Genomic DNA, 21,631 nt, shown 5'->3' with positions numbered 1-21,631 from the left:
GCATTACCGCCACCAACTGGTGTGGAGTGAAACGTCGACATCAGAATCCTCCCTCAATGTATACTCTGTTTTAAAAACTGGAATAAGGCCTGACAACTTTCACTTCTTGAACCCTTTTGCAGTAAACTTACGTTTTGAACAGCGGGCGCGTCAACATTATCCCCCTATTCAGCTTCTCGGCGACTCAAAGGTTTGACAGTCACCAATAGTAGTGATCAAACCAGTATGTCCAAATCTTATTCCAGATATGACCACCTCCTCTCTCCTACTCCTTCCTGTGCTTCTCATTTCTCCTACCCTCCTTAAATTTTTATACAACCATCGTCCCCTCCTTTCTTCCTCCCACTGTTTTTGTCATGTTTCCTTTATTTCTCGCCTTATTATACTCATTATCTCTGTCTGACAGAAGTTAATAGCCAGTTCAGTTAACCCATGTTTTGTGGCTTTCTTCACAACTCTGTCGTTTCATTTCCTCTGACTCCATAGTGAGCTGGATCCATAAAAAGCCAACTATAAGTCCCATCATGTGTATTTCGTTAAATGTTTGCTGAACCTCTGTTAGTACATCTGCTCTACTTTCTGAGTGGCTACACTGTAAACTGGCCAATGAAGAGCTTCAGTCTGAACAAATGCCTGATTGTAACGGTCACATGTCTTCTACCCACTGAACAGCTGACAGTACTGGAAGCATTTCTCCAGTGTGTACTGACGGTCCACCATTGATCCTTTTCAGGGACCACAAATGCTACCCCGGTTTGACTGGCTGTATTCTTTGATGCACCTGTATATATTTGTACATAATTATAATACTGATCAATGTAAGTCTGTACTGTATGTAAGTTTAAATTAAATTCCCTATTCCTGTTCTTCTTCTCATGTAATGTGAAATCTACTGTGACATCAGAATATTTGGCTCCAGCTTATCCCAGGAACAACATTGGAGATTTGAGCGCAGTCCTAGGAACAGCTAGGATGCACAGGACCCTCAAGCCCCCAGGCCTCTGTTAGAGGACCTGAGCTTGAATGATAAACCACCTGCACGGGCAAGAGGGGAATTAATCATCTTTCTGTCTGGTTGTTTTTTTTTAACATCTATTTTTTATTATTTGTTAAGAGTGAGTACAAGAAAAAAATTATTATAATATGATGTGTTAAACTTGTTTAGATTATAGGAATAAGGAAGGATTTGTCTGTGTTTTAGTTTGGCTTAGCTGTAGCCTGAGAGTGTGTAATTGTTTAGAGAGAAAGGAATGTATGGACACTGGGGGTCTGCTGTCATAAATGGAGGCAGGAAGCTACAGTGTGGGGTTGCTGATGCTGATGCTTGTACCTTTAATAAAAACTCATAATTGTTATAAGTTAGAAGTAGGTTTGAAGGAGACTCTCCACATGCTTATCTGTAAATGTAAGACAACAAGAGGCCACTGGCCCAGTGGATGCAGAGTGGGGGTCTCAGTGTTTGTAATATGTTAACTCTGTTTTGTGTGTTGTCTAAAGTAATCTGATGTAGCTTGGTGAGGAGATTACTTTTGACCGGAAGGAAGTCACAGAGACACACACACACACAGTGCTTTAACTGTTACGCAGTGAAAGAGTGAATTCTGGTCCACACTAGTTAGTGGTGGCAATGCCCCACCTCCTTATTTGCAAACCACGAAAAAAAAGTGAGCATGCACCAGGAGAGGAAGACTGTGTCCAAATTCAGGGGATTGATACTTCAAATGCCGTATTTGTAGGCAATTATGTCACAGTGATGCGATGAAGGCTTTTCAAAGTCGAAGAGTCCTCCAAATGTGGTGACGAACGTATCCTACTTTTCCACAGATTTCAAGGATTGGTTGGGTGTGGGGCGGAAGGGGCTTGAGCACCCGTCCCTTTCCTGATGGGAGCCCAAAGTGCCCGTTTGTTGAGGCATTTTTTTTATGTGTGTGTACTTGTGGAGTCCTGTCTGTGCCCCTCAAAAATAATATTTAACTATCAATCCTAGTTTTTGCTAAATAAAAGGAAATGACTTGCATCAGTCACATGATCGCCATTAACCAATGGGTATTTTTGAAAATGCAGATTTTTCTATGTGTTTGCACCTTTCGTCCACACGAAAACGGCGTTTTTGGTCACTGAAAACGGAGATTTTTAAAAACTCCGGCCAGAGTGGATATTTTTGAAAACGCAGTTTTTGCATTTACGTGTGGACGAGAAAAACGGAGAAAACGCAGCGTCAAAGGTGTGCGCCTTTTTTGACGTCACACTGTGCGCCACGTTATTGTTTCGGTGAAATGAATTTCTACAATACTGTTACTGTTAATTGTACTCTCTGCAGTGTTTAAATGCTTACATATACACACAGTTACTGTCCCTCCACACATACGACTCGGTTCTGCTTCTATGCCCCAGCTTTGTTTACTTTTTCCCACTGAGGCTTCCAGACTTCTGATTGGCCAACATTTCTGCACGGTTAGGAATATTTTTGCACTGTTGCTTTGGCATGTTCATAGCAGCGTTTTCCTTCATTTCTGCCTTTACGTCTGGACGGGATTATTTTTTAAAACGAAAATGGAAAATCTCCGTTTTCAAAAATACCCGTATACGTGTGGACGTAGCCACAGACTGATGCGACAAAACCAGTAAGTAGGTGTACAGTGCACACTGTAGTCTACAGCACACAGTATTAGCTTATTACGTACACGTTGGTAAGTTGTCTTGTGGCAACTGACGAATTGAAACAATTGAGCGTGCTGTGTGTGCAACAGCGCGACACACATTACCTGTCCTTTTATTAACTGTACAAGTAGTGCTGGTCGTAGCTGCTGGCTAACTGGGTAAGGCTGTCATGGGTCTGTAGCTCTGTCAGCGTTTTATGGAACATATTTAGTTTTAAAGTAAGTTACAGGGCTTCTCCTGCCTTTCCGCGAGGGCTTGTATTTCACTAAAAGCTATCTAATATTCATGTCCACATAATTATGGATGATTATAATTAATATTATATATAATTAATATTTAAAAATCACACGCTGTATTTTAAAGAACATACATTAAGAAGCAGATCATATTAGATTTATATTTTAAATAAGACAAAATGCTGATTTTACAGCAGTAAAATGATTGTATCTCTACAGTTTAAACATGTAATAAGCTTTCTGCCTGCACAGAGTGAATAGTGAAACGAATACATCATGAATACAATATTTCATATTTATTACTTCCCCCCCCCTCATTGCCTTATTATTGTAGCTCTAGTAATAAATAATAAGGGAAGGATTCTGGATCAGCACCATGATGCCCAAAGTATATCCAGTATTCTGAAGAAGGTCTAAAATGTCACTGTGTGTGTTTTATGTATATAGATTTTTAAAATTATTATTCATGATATAACATTGTCCAGACATGGCTGGTAAGGACATGGGGAGGAAACAGAGCTGTGTGAGGCTACTAAAGGCAGAGGATTCCTCAGCAGCTGGATTACAAAGAGCACAGGTAACATTAACACATGGACCAGTTGTTGGAGAGGTATTCCAGTATAAGAATAATAATAAGCACAATTGGAATGTTTTGCTGCTGTCACAATTTTTATTATAGATTAAGTGCAGGAGTTGTTAGGTGTGGATAATTACATAATAGTTTATTGCAATAGCAAGTTGTGCCTTGTTCTCAGATGGACACCAAGTGGAGAGTGATAGATGAGATGAGGGGATGTCATATACTGGCATGAATTCAAAATTCTGCTCCTCACATACAAGGTCTTAAATAATCAGGCTCCATCTTATCTTAATGACCTTGTAGTACCATATCACCTTATTAGAGCACTTCGCTCTCGCACTGCAGGCTTACTTGTTGTTCCTAGAGTATTTAAAAGTAGAATGGGAGGGAGAGCCTTCAGTTTTCAGGTCCCTCTTCTGTGGAACCAGCTTCCAGGTTGGATTTGGGAGACAGACACTATCTCTACTTTCAGTTCTGTTCTAGGATGCCCTCTGGACCTAGAGGTGGTGAGTGACAGGAGAATGGTGGCTAAGCTGTCATCCCTGTTGGACAACATCTCCCACCCCATGCAGGAGACTCTGACAGCTCTGAGCAGCTCCTTCAGTGGCTGCGGCACCTATGATGTGGGACGGAGAGATTTCGCAGGTCTTTCCTCCCCACTGCCATCAGACTCCACAGCACAAGAAAGACTTCAACTGACTAAGCACACACATCCACACATGTGCAATACTCTTTCTGGCATCGTTGTATTATACTCAATTCTATATAGCATTTGTAGTCTATTTTATTCGATTGTATGTAGTATTTTATTTCATTCTATTCTGATCCGTGTTAAGGACAGAATGAATGGGGCCATGTATCGTGAGATTTTGAGCCAAAACCTCCTTCCATCAGTGAGAACTTTGAAGATGAAACGCGGCTGGGTCTTCCAACATGACAATGATCCAAAACACACCGCCCGGGCAACAAAGGAGTGGCTCCGTAAGAAGCATTTGAAAGTCCTGGAGTGGCCTAGCCAGTCTCCAGACCTCAACCCCATAGAAAATCTGTGGCGGGAGTTGAAAGTCCGTGTTGCTCGGCGACAGCCCCAAAACATCACTGCTCTCGAGAAGATCTGCATGGAGGAATGGGCCAAAATACCAGCTACTGTGTGTGCAAACCTGGTAAAGACCTATAGTAAACGTTTGACCTCTGTTATTGCCAACAAAGGTTATGTTACAAAGTATTGAGTTGTATTTTTGTTATTGACCAAATACATATTTTCCACCCTGATTTACGAATAAATTCTTTACAAATCCTACCATGTGGATTCATGGTTTTTTTTTTCACATTCTGTCTCTCACAGTTGAAGTGTACCTCTGGTGCAAATTACTGACCTCTGTCATCATTTTAAGTGGGGGTACTTGCACAATCGGTGGCTGACTAAATACTTTTTTGCCCCACTGTATTATTCCAGTGTTTTTTCTCAAAATTTTCTATGCAACTTTGCACTGTCTATTACTGTAACAAAAATTTCCCACACGAAGGATTAATAAAGGTTATCTTTTTTTATGCAACCAAGACTACATATCTCCCGTACTGGCATCCTTACAGTGGCTGCCAGTTAGGTTTTGAATTAATTTTAACGTTTTATTATGTGTTTTTAAGGCGTTGCATGGGTTAGCACCCTCAAACCTTTCTGATCTTTTAAATTGGTTCGCTCCTGTAAGATCACTGAAGTCTGTGGATCAGATGCTCTTAGCTGTCCCAAGGTCCAGATTAAACACAGAGGATAAGAAAGGTCTGGCCTCTCTTATCTGGAAACAAAATTAACAAAATTCATTGAAAAACCTGTGGCAAAAATTCCTTTTAGTTTTGTTTTGTGAAGCTACAAACTGATGAACTAGATTACTGGTAGAATGATGTATAGAATGATGTTTTTTTCTACAGTTGACAGGCTAACAAACCCTCCTGTGTCAGTGGCAGCTGAACTTCATTCGACCATGACCTGCAATGACTTTGCCAAATTCTTCACAGAAAAAATCCAAAAAATTAGACAAGCAATTGGTACATCAACAGCAGATCCAGGATATGTACTGTGTCCACCAAAAAACTGTTTAAACACCATGAAACAGTTTCACCCGATTAACAGCAAAGACCTGGAGGACATCTTAGGTCAACTGAACTCCTCCTCTTGCTGTTTAGATGTCCTGCCAACAGGTTTTTTCAAAAAGGTCTCAAAGACTTTAGAGTCAGACCTGTTACAGATCGTCAACTTTTTTTTAATATCAGGTGTGTTTCCAGAACCACTAAAAACTGCTGTAATCAAACCTATACTAAAAAAGGACAATCTTGACAAGACACAAATGAACAACTACAGCCCGATCTCAAATCTCCCATTTTTAAGTAAGATCATTGAAAAGCAGTTTCTCAACAGCTCAATTACTTCTTAAAACAGAATAACTGCTATGATGCCTTCCAGTCAGGTTTTAGACAGAACCACAGCACTGAAACTGCTCTGACCAAAGTGTTTAATGACATATGTCTGAATACAGACAGTGGAAAAATGTCAGTCTTAGTTTTACTGGATCTCAGTGCAGCATTTGATACAGTTGACCACAACATATTACTCAAACGACTGGAGAACTGGGCAGGTCTTTCAGGAACTGTACTAAACTGGTTCAAAACATACTTAGAAAACAGGAAATACTTTGTATCAATAGGTAACTTCACATCTGAGCAGACAAGTATCACATGTGGAGTTCCCCAAGGTTCCATCTTGGGACCCCTTCTGTTTAACATTTACATGCTCCCACTGGCACAGATTATAAAGCACAACAAAATAAACTATCATAGCTATGCAGATGACACACAAATATATATCACAATGTCACCAGGAGACCGAGGCCCTGTACAGGCTCTTGGCAAATGCATTGAGGAAATTAATGACTGGTTGTGCCACAATTTTCTCCAGCTAAACAGAAACAAAACTGAAGTAATAGTCTTTGGTGCCAAAGAAAAACGATTACAGGTCACCAGAGAACTTCAATCTATACACCTAAAAACCACCAACCAGGCGAGAAATTTGGGTGTAGTGATGGATGCAGCCCTACACTTAGAAAAACACATTAAGACAATAACAAAGTCAGCTTACTATCACCTCAAGAATATTTCAAGGATAAAAGATCTGATGTCTCAATAGGACCTGGAAAAACTAGTCCATGCATTCGTCTTTAGTAGGCTTGATTACTGTAACAGCATCTTTACAGGTCTACCTAAAAAATTCAGTCAGACATCTACAGCTCATTCAGAACTCTGCTGCTCGAGTCCTCACTAAGACCAAAAAAGTGGACCACATCAGTCCAGCTCTGAGGTCCTTACACTGGCTGCCTGTCCGTCAGAGGATAGACTTTAAAGTCCTGATGCTGGTCTATAAAGCTCTGAATGGTTTAGTACCAAAATACATCAGTGACCCAGTATGAACCTTCCAGATCCCTCAGGTCATCTGGATCCATTTTTCTTTAAATCAGTTCCCAGAGTCAGAACCAGACACGGAGAAGCTGCATTCAGCTTTTATGCTCCTTATATCTGGAACAAACTCCCAGAAAGCCTCAGATCAGCTGAAACACTCAGTTTATTTAAATCCAGGTTGAAGACTCACCTGTTCTCAGCTGCATTTGAATAAAGCACCAAATCCACACTTTTAAGCTTAAATTTCAAAACTTACATTTTAACTACTGATTTTATCGACTGTTTTTTAATCAATTTTAAATCGTGCTTTTTATTTGTTTTTGTTTTTGAATGTCTCTGTAAAGCACTTTGAATGACCTTGTTGTGGAATTGGGCTATATAAATAAACTTGCCTTGCCTATAAATGAAACATGGTTTGCCCTCTTATGCATATTGTAAAGATGTATCATGACTAGTAATGTGGGATACCACTGATTTCATTTCTGATTCGATACCAAGTAAAATTCAGGCTGGTATCGATGATACTGAACCGATACTGATACTTTGTACAAAAAATTATTTTATTTATTGTATCTTTTATTGTATCTCCAATTTTAGCGTCATCATGATTACAGGATATCAGACTACTTGTTCTTATCACTTAATAATGCAGAAGTCATCATATAATAAAAAAACTGAAGTGGTGCGCTATTTGAACACCTTGCTGGTTATAACAGAGGTAGGTACGGGGTTATTTAAGGTCAAGGGTAATTCTGTCCAGGTGTTGCTGATGAGAAGGGGCAAACCATTTCCTACTGTGCTTAGCCTAGTTACTTGTTGTCTGTGTTTAAATGGAAATTTAAATGGACGTTGCAAAGGAAATAAATGCACCTTTAAGCCCCCTCCTTGATTCAGAGTCTTTCCCTTGTCATGTAAATGGTCTCCTTGACTCTGGTCTCAAACAGGCGTTCCTCCCTGTCCAGGATGTGTACCTGTGTTCCCGGAGGACAGGCGGGTCCATGGACCAGTCCACAGCTGAACACCGTACTTGGGTTCAACTTCCAGTGAAACTGAGGCCACAGCTTAGGACAATAGAAGATTGAAAAATGCTGCCTGGTCTAATGGGTCTCAATCTCTGCAACGTTCAGCTTTCAGAATTTGTCTTAAACAGCATAAAAGCATGGATCCATCCCACCTTGTATCAGGAAAACATTGATGAACTCTGAGCAAATGAAACCACAACTTTAAAAAATCAATTCCCAAAATTAATTGTTTCGACATCTTAAACACAAAATCATAAGTTTTAATACCTACAGCAAGTTTAAGGAAAAATAAAAGATTTTAAAGATCTTTCAACCTTTTCTTCTCAAATATAAAACAGCAGATGGAACTTACATGCATCTTTTATGGAATTGTCTAAAAATATCTAAATTCTGGCTCTGCATCAACAAGGAAATGAACTTGATACTAAACTGTAAGATCTGTAAAGATCCGGGTCAATTCTTACCACAGTTGCTGCCTCTGAATAAAAATCTGGACAAAAAGAGATCCACATTATTAAATAAGCTTATGTTTAATGTCAGGAGATGTGTTATTGAACTGGATTACGGAGCAGCCCCCCTACTGTAACTCAGTGTTACAAGGAAATTTTTCATAACTTTCAGGTCAGATTTTTAATAAGCTGCAGGAACCCTGTTCAGTGTGAGTGGAGAGCAGCCAAGTCTCCTCCTCTGATAAACCTCCATCTGTGCCACTGAAAACAGTTCATCTGACTGACTGTAAACATGTTTCCATTTGTCACTTCAGCCTTTACTCTGAAATACAGGAAATGAAATCACAGCTCAAAATTCTTCATCCAACTGCTGGAACAAAGCGAACCACTCGACATGAACACTGAAGCAGAACAGTTTAGAAAGCTTAAAATGAGACTAGAGAACCATTTTCATTCATAGTTGCCTCATCAGATCTTTATAGGAGATTCACTCTGAACTCTGTGGAGCCTGATCTCAAGGGTTTTGAGTCTGACCCTGAAAGCAGAAGAGGATCTTTCTGTCTCTTCAGATTTACTGTGATGGGAGTGATTCCAGCCCCGAGTGATGACACTGATGTTTGCACAGAGCAGATAATTTAGTGAATGTTTTGGCACATTGGTAACAGTGAAACAGTTTATTAGTAACGTGGGATCGTTTGTGTCTGGAGTATGAACTGAGATTCCTGAAGCTCTTGTCACACTGGTCACAGCTGTAGTTTCCTTCCATGTGTGCACGTTCATGATAGTTACGATTAGCTGATTGTGAGAAGCTTTGGTCACAGTGTCTGCACTTGTATGGTTTCTCTCCTGTGTGGACTCGTTTGTGTGTTTTAAGCCCACCTGCAGCAATGAAAGATGACCCACACTGATCACAGATGTGCTTTTTTGTCCCGCTGTGAATGAGTTCATGTCGTTTTAATCCATTTGATGTGCTGAAGCTTCTCCCACATTCATTGCAGTATTTCAGTTTGTCTCCAGTGTGTTTACGTTGATGTATTTTCAGGGTTTCTTGCCGACTGAAAGCTTTGTGACAAAGGTCACAATGAAAGTCTTTCCCACCACCACAGTGATGACAGGGTTGAGAACTGGATCCATCTGTGTCGCTCTGCTTCTAAACAAAGACACAACGACAGTGTAAGTCAGTCCTTCAACATTTTTATCCTGAACGTCGCCTGAAATAAAGACCAAATAAAAAACAAACAAAAATCATAACTGAAATGAAAATCTGAATAATCACTCAGAGCTGCTTTTTCATGCAGTAGAATTGACGAAACATCAGAATCAGTGAGCTGCAAGCTTTCAGCCCCGACCATGTCCGTGCCGTCAGGGGAGAAAGGCGACATCTCACTGATTCTGATCTGCGAGTCGGCGCTTTGTGTTTACGTCTTTGTGCAGAATCCGTGTTCCTGATCTCATTTACTGTTTGGTGGTTGTCGAAATTGTATGAGGTTTTACCAGAGATTCGGGCGTTTCGGGAAAAAATAAAATTATAATAAAAAATCGATTCAGGATTTTAATGAATCGATATCACGTTATCCATGCCAGACTCGATTTTAATCGGTAAATCGATTATCAAAACCCAACCCTAGCTAAGACAGTTTAATGAGCAGAGTTGTTCCAAACAGTCAGGCTAAAATGACAAGATAAAAATATAAATACATACCTCACAGTAACTGCACTTGGAGAGTCTCTTTCTGGTGTGGATCTTTTGGTGTAGTCTCAGGTCATGTGGAGATTTAAAAGTCTTCTCACACAGGTCACATTTATAAGGTCTCTCCTCAGAGTGGGTAAACATGTGTTGTTGGAACTGCGTGTTGGTTGTAAACTGTTTGCCACACTTTTCACAGCAGTACACATCATGTCCGGTGTGAATGCGTAGGTGTATATTTCGGTACCCTATCTGACTGAAGGTTTTCCCACAAATGTCACAGCTGTATGCCTTAATTCCAGAGTGGGTAACTAGATGCCTCTGTAAGCTGCTACTGTGAGTAAAAGCTCTGCCACACTGATCACAGCTGTACGCTTTAACTCCACTGTGGATGACTTGGTGCTGTTTCAGAGAATCCTTCCAGGAAAAAGTCTTTCCACACAAGTCACAGCTGTACGGTCTCTCTCCAGTGTGGATGACCTGATGATGTTTTAGTGAACCCTTCCCAGTAAAATCCTTCCCACACTCGTCACAGGTGTATGTTTTCTCTCTCTTTCTTCTGTGAGGTTTGTCGGCCTCCTGAGAGTGCTGACTTCTCGCTCCATGTTGGTCCTGCAGTGACAGAGATACAAACAGAGGCAGTGAGTGAAATGCAGTCGTAGAACAAACTCAACCTTCAAACTCCATTAACACTAGTTTTAAACCTGAAGGTGGAGTGTGGCACCAAACACCTTAAAGGTCTCTTATCCCCACCTGCTGGTAGTTCTAACACATTACATCCAACCTGGTGTTAAAAATAATTCATGACTGTTCAAACACTCTAAAATCATTTTTCCTTATTTTCCTTACTTTTACTCCCCACATTAAAAAAAGGACTTTCTACTCATTACATTTTCAAAACAGACTTTTTACTTTTGGTTTGAGGAATTTGAGGGGAGTTATTTCATCACTAAGGGCATCAAACTGATTTGAGCCTGAAAAGTAACACATGAAAGACAATCCTGATCGTGTACTAATCACCAGGGTTTGAAACATAAAAAGAAATGAAAGAGGCAAAACTGTGAGTCGTAGTCAGGAGTTAAAGTGAGACGTTGTTCTTCTTTCTTTTTTGCACAGCACCTGAACAAACAGGTAATTTCAAATGCAGCGTTTCTATCAACAAACATCAGCAAACACACAAACCGTTTGTGTGCAGTTTGTCTCACAGTGTGTTGCTGGCTAAAGGTCCAGCTGCTGTACATCACAGGGAGAGAAAAGAAAGAGAGCTAACTTCACTCAGAGATGGAGAAAGATAAGACACACAGGACAGGAGAGGAAGAAGAGAGGTTAGATTTAATCAATCAATCAAAGCTTTATTCACCACATGCAGGTTGCCTTGCAGTGAAATGGGACCCCCCCCGACCTTACACACACAACACAGACATTACATGGGGTTACAAGTTGGAGATCGGTAGCGTTACAGAAAAACACTTAAATGTACACTACAATGGGAAAGTACAAGAGGAAAAAAAGAGACCTCTACTCGTGCTGTGCTTCCATGGTAGGACAGCATGAGAACAGGAAACAAAAAACTTCTCTGTACAAAAAGCACATAAATGTCCACAGCACAACTTTGTGAAAGACATGACAAGCCACAGGATTGGGTGAGGAGTGAGGAGTAATCCGAAGCGAACACAGCAGCCGCCCTGCACAGCGCTACCATTCCAGCACACAGACCCGCCGTGTTCCCCCGCAGGAAGCAGGAAACAGGAAACAAGCATCGAAGGCGTTTGGAAAGGGAGGGGGATGAGTGTGTGCTTATCAGTGTAAGTGTATGTGTGTGTTCAGCTGAGACAGTGTCCTCCGCCCTATCAGGCTAAGTAAACAGTCTTCCAGCTAACCCAGGTGGCCTTGCATGGAATGGGAAGGAACAGACTAAACACAGTCGTTATCAGGGTGTTTTGTTGGGCTCCAGCCTTGAGGCCGCAGCTGGCGCCGAAGGGGTAGCCGCATGAAGTGATGATGGTTTTTACTTTAGTGCGAACAACTCATATGTATTTCAAAGCTGTTCCAACGCTGGTCTCTCAATCTCCCGTTGGAGAGCCGTGAGCTTCTCCATGATGTTATCCAAACTTACGCTCCGTGATGTTGTCATTCTTGTGGTCAAAGAGCAGGTTCTGAGAACTCACGACCGCAGTGCACTTCCCAAGATTTGATCCAATTTGCGCTCAAAGGTGTTATTGGAGCTAGCCCCTCCAGATGTAATCCAGTTTTTCACTCAGAGGTCTTGTTGTGAGTATTCACGGCAGCCATGCGTTCTCCAAGATCTTCTCCGTGCTGCACTCAATGAGCCCATTTTGAGAAACTCACGCCTCGTCCCATCATTTCAATCCCAGCGGGCAGCCTTGTGGGGGTTTGAACAGTCAGTTCCACTTCCTTAATTCTGCGATAAGCCAGGGCCAAGCCAGCTCCGATCAGCAAGAACCCTGTTATCATGGTTCCGAATAGGTAGATATCTTAAGCACTCAGGCTCACCCGAGCCCAGACTTCTTGTTGAGAAGGGGTGTCAATTGCATTCACAGACCAGTTGATCAAATCCATAATTCCTCAAAGGGAAGGACTGCTCAGTCGGATTTGATCAACTGGACATTAAAGCTTACATGTAAGTCCTCATGTGTTGAAATCAGATATTGGGTCTGTACATGTGACATTGTGTTTTTTCAGGTTGTGAAAGATGCTGCAAAACAATCTGAGGCAGATTAACTGTGTTATTTAAAGACTGCATGAAGATCCTCTGCAGGTTAGTGCAGGATAAACAGGTTCGTTTGCTGAACTGTGATGGATTTAAAGTAAAGGACAGTGTGTGACTGGTGCACAGTGACTGTGGTGCTCATGTCACAGTTAGATTACATCAAGTGTAGCAGAGATTCATTTAAACTGAAGCTCATGATGCTGACATTCATTCACTGAGTTCCACCTTCATACCAACAGTATAGTGTCTAATATAAAGACAGTGTACTGTCAGTGTAGAGGATGGAAATCAGCCAGGACAGCTCATGAAACATCTGCTGACATCTGGTTGAATTCAGTTGTGTACATCCACAGAGAGCAGCAGGTCAGCTGATCACAGCCTGTAATTTAAGAAAATCTACTGGAGCTCTCAACAGAAATTATTGTGAGCTGTGATTCTTTTCCCCACGCTGAGCCACTACAGCTGATTTTAGGGTTCCCACCTGCTCAATCCCACTTTAACCTCTTCCCTGCTCATGTTCCTGTTTAGAGGCAAAGTCACCCTCTACAGTGTAGGTAACAGAAAATACACACGTGTTTTATTTTCCTTCATTTTCTAATTAACTGATTCAAACATCCATCCATCCATTCGCTTCCGCTTATCCTTTTCAGGGTCGCGGGGGGCGCTGGAGCCTATCCCAGCTGTCATAGGGCGAGAGGCGGGGTACACCCTGGACAGGTCGCCAGTCTGTCGCAGGGCCAACACACAGGGACAGACAACCATTCACTCGCACATTCACACCTGATTCAAACAGAGAACCTTTATTAGAAATAAATAGTTTTTACTTCATTTACTAATCTTATTTTATTATTACATTAACAAAGCACAAGGTTCAGTTAACTTTGGATAAAAACATGTGGTTAAAATGTTCTTCAAGGAGCTACTTTTACTTGTTTACTCTGATTACATTTCAGAGCCTGTACTTTTTCACTGGTACTTAAATAAAGAAGGTGAATGAATACTTTTACTGAAGTATTTATAACACTAATATCTGTACTTCCACTTAAGTATAGAGTAAATGTACTTTTGCCTCCTCTGATCATTTCTATAATATTATTTATATCAGTGATGGCCAAATGAAGCTTTCTGAAACACTGAAGCTTGTATTGAAAAAGGTTCATTACTCAAAGCTTTTCAACACAGTCCTCTTTGGTGACATCTGCTGGCCAAAAATGTGAAGAGCAGCTTGAATCTACAAATTATAATATAGAGCTTCATTATAATTGCCCACTCTACAGAGCTCAGCTGACAGCTTCTGTCTGATATCGGGCTGCTGTTGTGGTGCTTTGAACGTGTATTTTTTGGGGTCATGAAAAAACTGTTAGGTTTAATGTATGTGTTGTAGGTTGCCATTTAAAAAGCTACACAATGCCATTTAGAAAGCTAGAATGCTTCTGTTTGCTATCTAGGTAACCTACGCATATGACTACATGCATGACATTGATAAGGGGAACAAGCAGCCTTGAGAAGAACAGATTCTACCAACAACAATCTGGGACAGCTGCACTCTCATCATATAACCACACACAATGTATAATCACACTTGCACAGCACAATCACTTTATAACCAGTTATAGTAGTTTCTCATAGGTAATACAGCAACAAGCTTTATGCTTCATGTGTGTAACCAATAAAAACAACCTGCAGGGGGAAAGCAAGTTGAAGTGGGTTGGAGACAACTGCTTCCCCCTCGCGAGTGAAAACTTGAGCTCTGTGTGACCTCGTTCCTGAGTGAGTTTCTGTTTATCCAGCAGTATCAGGGGTAAAACTCTGACAAATGTCCATTTGATTATTAATAATGTTGATGAATAAACCTTCCTGATTTTAACATGTGCTGTGGTCTCTAAAAAACAACATAATATACAACACAGTGACATAACAGTTTGGGAGGATGAGAGTTTTAGACGTGACTGATTATTTGGTGAAACTGTGATATTTTCCTCACCTTCTGTGTTGAGCTCATTGTTTCCTCTGTAGTGACTCAGCTGAGTCCAGATGGCTGAAAATGTTCCTCTGCTGCTCCGTCAGACTCTTCTCCTCCTGCTGATCAGCTGGGACACAAAACAGATCTTTGTTAGGCTCCACACTGCACTGAAGAGTCAAAGTGTCTCATATGTTCATCTGACAACACAAAGTACAAATTTCACTCTGATTGCTTGTAGAAATCTTGTGAGACGTGTTGTGCTGCAAAGTGAGGAAACTCTCTCACTCACTTATACTTCAGGAGGAACTTTGTGACATTGGCTCTAATATTCTAAGCAGCCCTTTACTATGACAGGGCCAGAAAGTCCTATTTGAAGGTTTGGGAGAAGGACCATGTTAAAGGTGGATTGGGGTTTATACACTTTGTTATGATACAGGTAAGGCTGTAAGAGCCTGAGAAGGTGTCCTGAATGAACCTCTAAAACCAGTTTTCAGCTAACGACTCTGCTTCAGTCTGGAAAACAGCAACTACAAGTTTAAAGACTCCATCAACAATTCACACCCAGCAACAGCCTGAACAGCTCCTCCTGTGGTTTCCACAAACAGGGACAGACCTGTCACTCCCCCACCCCACACTTTCAACTGCTTCAGCCCCCCAGTCCCACCGCCTCCACCACTCCTAAAAGTTTGATTCTGTGCAGCCATTCCCCAACTCTCTGAACGGTACTGTCCTGATTCTTTGATGTTGGGCTGAGAACAAAAAAACATTACTCAGATCTTGTCCAGTCAACAACAATTATTTATTAAGCACATATGTGGGAGATGTAGTCCAGTAGATCTCAAAGAGGAAGCACTTCGATACACAGTTTTACATGTCAGGGTTCACGCCCCTTCATGCCTAAGCAGATAACATAACATGCGCCAGTGAGTTACAGTTGTCTGCAACTCCTTTTATAGTATTGGTGTTTGTTCCTCACTAACGGTTTCAGCACTCTCTCACCTCCATCTGTTTCCTGTTTCTCGTTGTGAGGCCCCATGATCGTATATGACACATCCTGAGTCCATCCTGTCCATCCACAGCAGCTGACTAAAGACTAAATAATATTTTTTATGTTCTTGACATATCTGTTAATTCAGTCGAAGCTGGTCTCTATTTTGAAATCAGGTGTCCGCGCATCCTGCCGTAATACTTAGAATACAAAGGAAACACAAAGCATGGTGGAGGCTGACTTGACTTTAATTCCCAAACTGGAGGCTGGGTTGACACCAGTAGCATGCTGAGCTAATGATTAGTTGGTGTTTTTCTCCAAACACTCTCTCACTCTTCTCTCAACGTGTTCACAATGAACTGTGAACAAACACCGAGGAGAGCAGCAGAAGACCTCATTCAGGAGCTAAACTCAACATGAACTGAACTCACAGTAAAGTTAGCTCGGTGCTTACCTTTAGATGAGCCCACAAACCGAGAGAAACTCCGCGATGAAGCTGCAACTCTTTCCAAACACAGGAAACAGATCAGGGAGCAGAGACCCACGTGGTTCACGCTGATCTCAGCTACGATCCAGGAGACAAGGGTGGGCAGATCGATGCAGATATCGATCCAAACGGTACTGGAGTCCTACGTCATGTGACAAATATGGCCAATGTGATTGGCTGAGCCTTTCAGGGAGGTCTGTTTAGTTTTAGCAGCGGCAAGCCTGCGCTGTGAGGAGGAGAGGAGGATGGCAGCAAAAAGATCCTGGATATAAGAAAATATTTTTTTAATGATGGGTAGATGAGGCCTCATGAAGCGTTTTAGCACAAACTGTATCCATGCTGTGTCGACACAGTTTTGCTGTTTTGCTCCATGCTGACACCTGCTGGACCTTAAATACCATTGCAGGCAACTTGAGACTCACAACAGACACTGATTCAATGACCTAGTCATACTTATATACACTGTATACACTGTAAGGTATTGTACTTTCCATGGAATCATTTTACATCTATATTACAAATATTGTAGACATCTTTAAAATATATTATGAATGACATTAAGTGAAAATTAAAATGAAAGTATTGTGAATTTGGATCTAATGCACAGCCCACAAAGCAGTCTACCTGCCATGCAGAGCGTGCACAAGTCATTGTTAGTCAAATGGCTGTGAAATTTGCATATTATTTTTAATCACATCGGAACTAGAGAAAAGTTTGAAACCAAGCAATTCATATACACCTTTCCTGTGTTTTTGATAATTGGAGAGTCATGTAAATTTAAATATTTTGTGACACAATTAAAAAGTCACACCAATAACCACCTTATTGAACACACACTGAACTTTTCAGGCAAAACTGCCTGGCGGTTTTATCAGGTGTTGTCTGCGTTCCATCGCTGATCCCTCATCAGTGACACAGAGCCTCAACCTGCACGTCACTAAGTTGGTGATTGGCACACTCTTGTTGGAGGAGGGCGCTTTTTCACCCCTCACTCTCTCGTTCTAACACAGCTGTGGGTTGAAAGGGCAGAGCACGTCGTACACCCTTGTTGTCTTCCTCAGCGTCTTAACGCAGGGATCTTTCTTAACCTTTGCGGTTTTTTCTGTGTGCTCTGGAATCTTCTTGTGATGAGCAGCAGGACCCCAAATGACATGACTCGGGCCCTTGACCGCTGTCTGGGCTGTCGGCTGTGCCTGGACTGGTCCCTGCTTCCCGCTCTCTAAAGATTTCTGATCAGCACCCAGTTTCAGTCTGGAGCTTCCACCCTTGGGATGATTTCTCCCAGCAATACTCTGGATACTGCACCTGTATTTCCTTACTTGAAGGAAAAACTTCTAACCGTTTTGAAAATATATCAATCATCATCAATCAGCATTCCACTTTCTGTTCAGTGAACTTGTAGGTTATCAACAACTTATCTAATAGCACCTGTAGGGGTTTAATACCTGTACATTAACTGTTAGTCACACAAATCATAGAAAAATCACTGAAAATTGTAGAAAACTGTAGAAAAATCACCAGATAGTTATAGAGTAAACCTGAAATCCCTCCTTTTGATACATTGTCCTTCCCATGTGGCAATTTACCATAATTTCTCATGGTTAGCGCTGGCCAACTGTGGGGAAGAAGGACCCAAATGCTGGACTCTTTGATGAGTGCATTTTATATACAGTGGAGCAAATACCAAGAACACAAATCCCTGTGAGCTCACTAGACTCCCATGTCATGTCTTCACCCAAATGTTCGTGCTCTCTGCTCTCGTCTTCCCAAACTCCCTGTGTGTTCTTTCCTTTTTCGTCCCCGCTCCTCCTACAGGGAAACACTAACTCCCGCGGGCATACATGACCAGCATGACACTACACTTAGACACACACTAACTTGGAGTGTAACTCAACGATCCAGCGTCGAGGAGCTCTAAGCTACACTCCTATGTTACTCCCCTGACAAGTCAGATCAGCTGCAGGTGTGTAAGGTCCTTAGTTGTGGCCAAAAAACAAAACAAAAGCAAAAACAAAGAAACCCTGGTGTATTGGCTCCATTTTTTGATAAATAATTGTATATATTTACACAATGTGTGCATAAGTTTTCAAAATACACAATTTATATTTGCATGGCTGTAGGTGGCTGTAGGTTTGCATGTGAGTGGCTGTAGTTCAGGTGGTAGAGCAGGTCATCTACTGATCGGAAGGTTGGTGGTTCGATTCCTGGCTTTCCCCAGTCTGCATGCCAAATATCCTTGGGCAAGATATTAACCCCAAATTGCTCTCCGATGCATCCATCGGAGTATGAATGTGTGTGAATGTTAATTAGAAAGCAACTAGAACAATGTGCTTGTGCGAATGGGTGTGAATGGGTGAATGCACAAGTTGTGTAAAGCGCTTTGAGTGCTCAGAAGAGTAGAAAAGCACTATATAAGAACCAGTCCATTTACCATTTCAAATTATAAAATAATTTATTTAACATGTCTGTGGTTTTTACAGTAAAAAAATACTACTAGGGTAGTCTTTTGTATGATTTCAGGAATCTTGTGTTAATACAGTGTGTCAATGAAAAAACAAATAAATTCAGACACGTGAGGTTGAGCTACAAACAATGATACAAAGCAAGGCAGGAAAAAACAACCTTTCTGATCTTCTAAATTGGTACACTCCTGTAAGATCACTGAGGTCTGTGGATGCTCTCAGCTGTCCCGAGGTCCAGGTTAAACACAGAGGAGACCGGGCCTTTGCTGTGACTGCTCTTAAATTGTGGAACAAACTGTCACACAAAGACCTCTCCAACATTGGACACTTTCAAAACCCGTCTAAAAAATCCACTTATATTCCTTGGCTTTTAAATCAGGATGAGTTTGTACTACTTTTATCTTACTTCTTACTCAAATCTTCTAATTTTATGATTCTTTCATGTCTTCTTATGTTTTATCTCTTTTATCTCTTTTATCTCTTTTTATGATCTTAAATGTCCATCACCTTGGTCAACAGTTGCTGTTTTCCATGTGCTATATAAATAAATTTGACTTGACTGGACTTGACTATATATTCAGGAGTGTTGCAATGCTATGGAGGAACTGCAGTATTTGCAGGAGTTAATAATGCCAGCTAACATTAAACTTCTGATTCAAACTTTTTCATTTAAACTGAGAGAAAAATAGAGAACAAAGGCAAATGAGATTCTCGAGAAGACTGGCCAAAGAGCATGTTTCCCAGATATTGTTTTAGAAAGAAAGTTTCGGATAACAAATGGAGTTTAAGCTGTGCAAAATGTTTATTCTGTAAACTGAATGGAGGAAAATCCAGCCAACAACAGATGGCAGACCTGCCAGAGGAAAGAGTGGTTCCAGATCTGCAACCTTTCAGAAACGTTGGTCTAGATTATTTTGGTCCACTTGTTGTGAAAAGAGGGCGCAGTATTGTAAAACGGTATGTAGTAGCGTTCACTTGCATAACAAGCAGAGCCGTGCACCTCGAAGGGGATTACTTTTTAGATACTGACTCATGCTTTATTGCACCATCAGAAAAGCTATCACAGGACACAAATGACCTCCAAGCATTAACACCGAACCACTTCCTCGTCATGAAGTGAAAACCAGCTCTTAAGGGCCCCTGAATGATTTTCTCCATCTGGAAAGAACAGGCCTGTTGCAACCTGTAATATGTCCTTTTTCTTGGCATCCTTGCAAATGTCTATTTTTCTTGTTCCTCCTCCTCATCTAGCTCTAACCTGCTTGAAAACCTCAGTGTCTTCATCATAATGCATCCATCCTATTTCTATTTTTCTATTTCTCTTCAGAGCATTTCTTTTATGGGTTGTTTGGAAATGTTCTTTTTGCCGTGTGCTACTGCCATCCTCTTCAGATAATTTTCTTTTGGACAGTTTGGATTTCAGCCATTCAAAAAGCGCTGACTTGCGGCTGCTGCCCCTCCGTCTGTAAAATCCAAATACTGCTAGACAATCACCGTATGATGGCAAATTGTTAGGGTCCCTGGGTCGTTGACCCAGTGTTTTGTGTTTTTGGTTCTTTGATTTTGTTATTTCATTATTTTCTAGCTTTGCTTTATGGGTTTTAGGATCATTCTTAGTTTAGGTTCTCTGGGTGGGGTTTGGTTAGAGTTTTAGTGTTCTGGTTTTCTGTCTGTGTTCCATAGTTGCTGTCTCCCCTGTCTGCTGTATCCCCACATCCAGTCAGTGTCTGTGTCTACCCTAGTCCCACGTCTTTGTTCCCTTTGTTATAGTGCCTGCCTGTGAGTCTGTGTTATGTTTCCTGTTTTACTTTGAAAGTCCATGTCTGATGTTAATGTGTCTGGTTTTGCTTCCCCTTGGCTCGTTAGGCCTGATTTGCCCCAGCTGTGTTTCCCTCCTGTTACCCATTCCCTGATTGCTCCCTTTGTGTATTTAAGCCCCGTGTTTCTTTGTGTCTGTGTTGTGATCTACTCTCATTTATGCTGTGTGTTCCGTTTGCCTGGTCATGTAAGTTTATTTGGATTTCTGTTACTTTTTGCTAGTGATGGCCAAATGAAGCTTTCCGAAGCACTGAAGCTTGTATTGAAAAACGGTTCATTACTCGAAGCTTTTCAACACAGTCCTCTCCGGTGACATCTGGTGGTGAAAATTTTGAAGAGCAGCTTGAATCTGCAAAATAAAACGGACTGCTCAATTATCACTGCTCACTCAAGAGTGGAGTTCTCTCTGATATTGGGCCACCGTTCCGTTGCTTTGAACATGTAATTGGTTTTGTTTTCTCGATTGGGGGGCTGAAAAAAATGTAATGCGTATCTGCGTAATACATTTTGATCAATAAACTTTCCCTATTTAAACATGCACTATGGTGTGGCCTTTCTTTGCTCATAACTCCTTGATGTTGGTAAATACAATAAGTGAGCAATATATATAATATACATATGATAATGCACAGCACATTATGGAGTATGCCCCTGCTGTGAAGTCCTGCCTCCATCTACTTGTCGTTTAATCACTGGACAGCTGGACAGGTTCATACAAAATATTAGATTAGGCCAATTCCTATACATATTTTTGACCTAGGGGTGGGATTGATTGTGAACTGGAAAGGGAAAATGCTTAGGAAGCTGAGTACGGCTGCATCGTCACTGATTTGTAGAATCATTTTGATTCAATACAGGATCCGATTCAATTTGATTGGAATCTGGAAAGTTTTGCCTCAGTCAGAAATATTACAAGTCTGATCATTTAACAGTATATATCCATAATTTCGTATATATTAAAAGAAACCTGACACATGTGAGACTTAATTAGAGATGTAAACAGAGAGTTATGAAACCTGCAGCTGCAGAAGCCAGCGAAAAAAAAGAGGCAAACACAGCGCGGACCCGACGACACACCAAAATCTGACTCTGACGCG

The 21,631-nt window shown here is 41.2% G+C and overlaps 2 protein-coding genes across 4 annotated transcripts in view; one reads left to right on the top strand and one right to left on the bottom strand.

The window, feature by feature from the left end:
- The window catches only part of LOC113029509 (uncharacterized), a 75,746-nt gene extending 59,365 nt beyond the window's left edge, over nucleotides 1-16,381 (bottom strand). Inside the window, exons 1-2 of the mRNA XM_080306689.1 lie at nucleotides 16,222-16,381; nucleotides 14,801-14,906 (exon numbers count right to left, since the gene is read on the bottom strand). Of these exons, the coding sequence (XP_080162815.1) occupies nucleotides 14,801-14,818 (18 nt within the window). The 5' untranslated portion in view covers nucleotides 14,819-14,906; nucleotides 16,222-16,381. The remainder of the gene's footprint in view (nucleotides 1-14,800; nucleotides 14,907-16,221) is intronic.
- LOC113028823 (uncharacterized) overlaps nucleotides 1-21,631 on the top strand; it is a 270,569-nt gene that overhangs the window by 116,791 nt on the left and 132,147 nt on the right. The window lies entirely within an intron of this gene.

The sequence above is a fragment of the Astatotilapia calliptera genome, chromosome 9 (assembly GCF_964374335.1).
Source record: "Astatotilapia calliptera chromosome 9, fAstCal68.1, whole genome shotgun sequence".
In the NCBI taxonomy this organism is placed as follows: Eukaryota; Metazoa; Chordata; class Actinopteri; order Cichliformes; family Cichlidae; genus Astatotilapia; species Astatotilapia calliptera.
This window is presented reverse-complemented; position numbering and strand designations above follow the sequence as displayed.